This window comes from Trifolium pratense, linkage group LG5 (genome assembly GCF_020283565.1).
Source record: "Trifolium pratense cultivar HEN17-A07 linkage group LG5, ARS_RC_1.1, whole genome shotgun sequence".
Classification (NCBI taxonomy): Eukaryota; Viridiplantae; Streptophyta; class Magnoliopsida; order Fabales; family Fabaceae; genus Trifolium; species Trifolium pratense.
The window spans coordinates 26,713,374-26,714,683 of record NC_060063.1 but is presented as its reverse complement, the minus strand read 5'-3'; the positions used below and the strand labels follow the sequence as shown (position 1 = coordinate 26,714,683).

General features: G+C 33.9%; 1 protein-coding gene across 1 annotated transcript; it reads right to left on the bottom strand.

Annotated features, from left to right (window-relative positions):
• Window positions 1–327: 327 nt before the first annotated feature.
• Window positions 328–957, bottom strand: LOC123886351. Its single transcript, XM_045935677.1, has one exon. It carries the CDS (start codon window positions 955–957, stop codon window positions 328–330), a length of 630 nt encoding a protein of 209 aa, XP_045791633.1.
• Between the last annotated feature and the right edge of the window lie 353 nt (window positions 958–1,310).

The following is a 1,310-nucleotide window of genomic DNA, read 5'->3' as shown; positions in this document are numbered from 1 at the left end:
CAATCTAATATTGAGAAACAGTTTCCTTATAAATTATTCATGTGGGAGTGGTTCGTCTCACATCGACTATGAATAGTGCAACATCTTAGACTACTTTGAATATTTTTGACTATCCAACTAACACAAGTTTTTTTTAATTGTGTTTTGTCCTCATTCACATAGTTCTTATAAACTTCCCAAAAGTATACCGTCCAAAAATTGCTCCTAGTCAAGCACGCTTAACTATGGAGTTATTATAACGTCAAAAAAAAAAAACTATGGAATTATTATGGTATGAGTTACCATAAAGAATATGCATCTTGTTTTTTTTTTTTGACGGAAAAATGTTTATCTCATTTCATTAATAATAATGTTGTAAATACAAGATGGTATAGCGATAAAATTATGGAAACTAGCTAGAGATGTAGCCGCCCCGGCAAGCCTATGAGCAACTTTATTTGGTTGTCTCCTAATGAACTTAACATCAGAGTTCACTAGATTAGAAGCTAGAATATTTCTACAATCATTTAAAATAGCACCAAGATCATAGAGGTAGGTTCTTTTACTGTAAAGACCGTCGACTATCTTTTTGCAATCCATTTCAAAGTCAGTGTCATATAACTGCATTTCTTCTACCCACTTGAGAGCATGCAGCAAGCCTATGGCTTCACCAATCTCCACGTCGACTATAGGTTCTATCCACTCTGTTCTCGCAGCCACAAATCTACCATGATCATCCCTTAAACACATACCAAGTCCCACCTTGTTGCGATCTAGCGAAAAGGAAGCATCTACATTACACTTGTATCTTCCATGTCTTGGCTTGGTCCAGACCGTTTGTTGAGGACTCGGCTGAGTTATATTGGCTAATTGACGGATCTGTTGTGCATTTCGCCAGGACGTGATTAAATATTTAGCACGTCCAACCACAGTTTGGTCAAAATCAGTGACATTTTCCCACACTTTCTTATAAGTCATCATTCAACCATACAATCTCATACTTGCACGGTCTCTAGATGCCTTTTATTCTGATGTGAATTTGGTTCATTCGTTTTTTCCTTTCCTAGAAGAGTCTCAACTATTGTGGAACTAATTAAAGTAAATATAATAGTCACAAGGAAATATTTGAATTGTAACTTTTTAAATTTAATGCAAGTTATTTTCAAGTCAAAATTTGGAATAATAAAAATGTTGTTAATAATACACTCTGATACTTTATTAGAATTTGAATAAATTAACTAAACTCTTACAAAAATACTTGTAAGAATTACGAACCTACCATTTTTAAACACATTTTCAGACTTTATCTCGTCAAATTAACCATCCTCATT

Excerpts from the sequence above, each read along its gene's own strand:
- LOC123886351 (XM_045935677.1), bottom strand. The coding sequence starts at position 957 with ATGACTTATAAGAAAGTGTGGGAAAATGTCACTGATTTTGACCAAACT.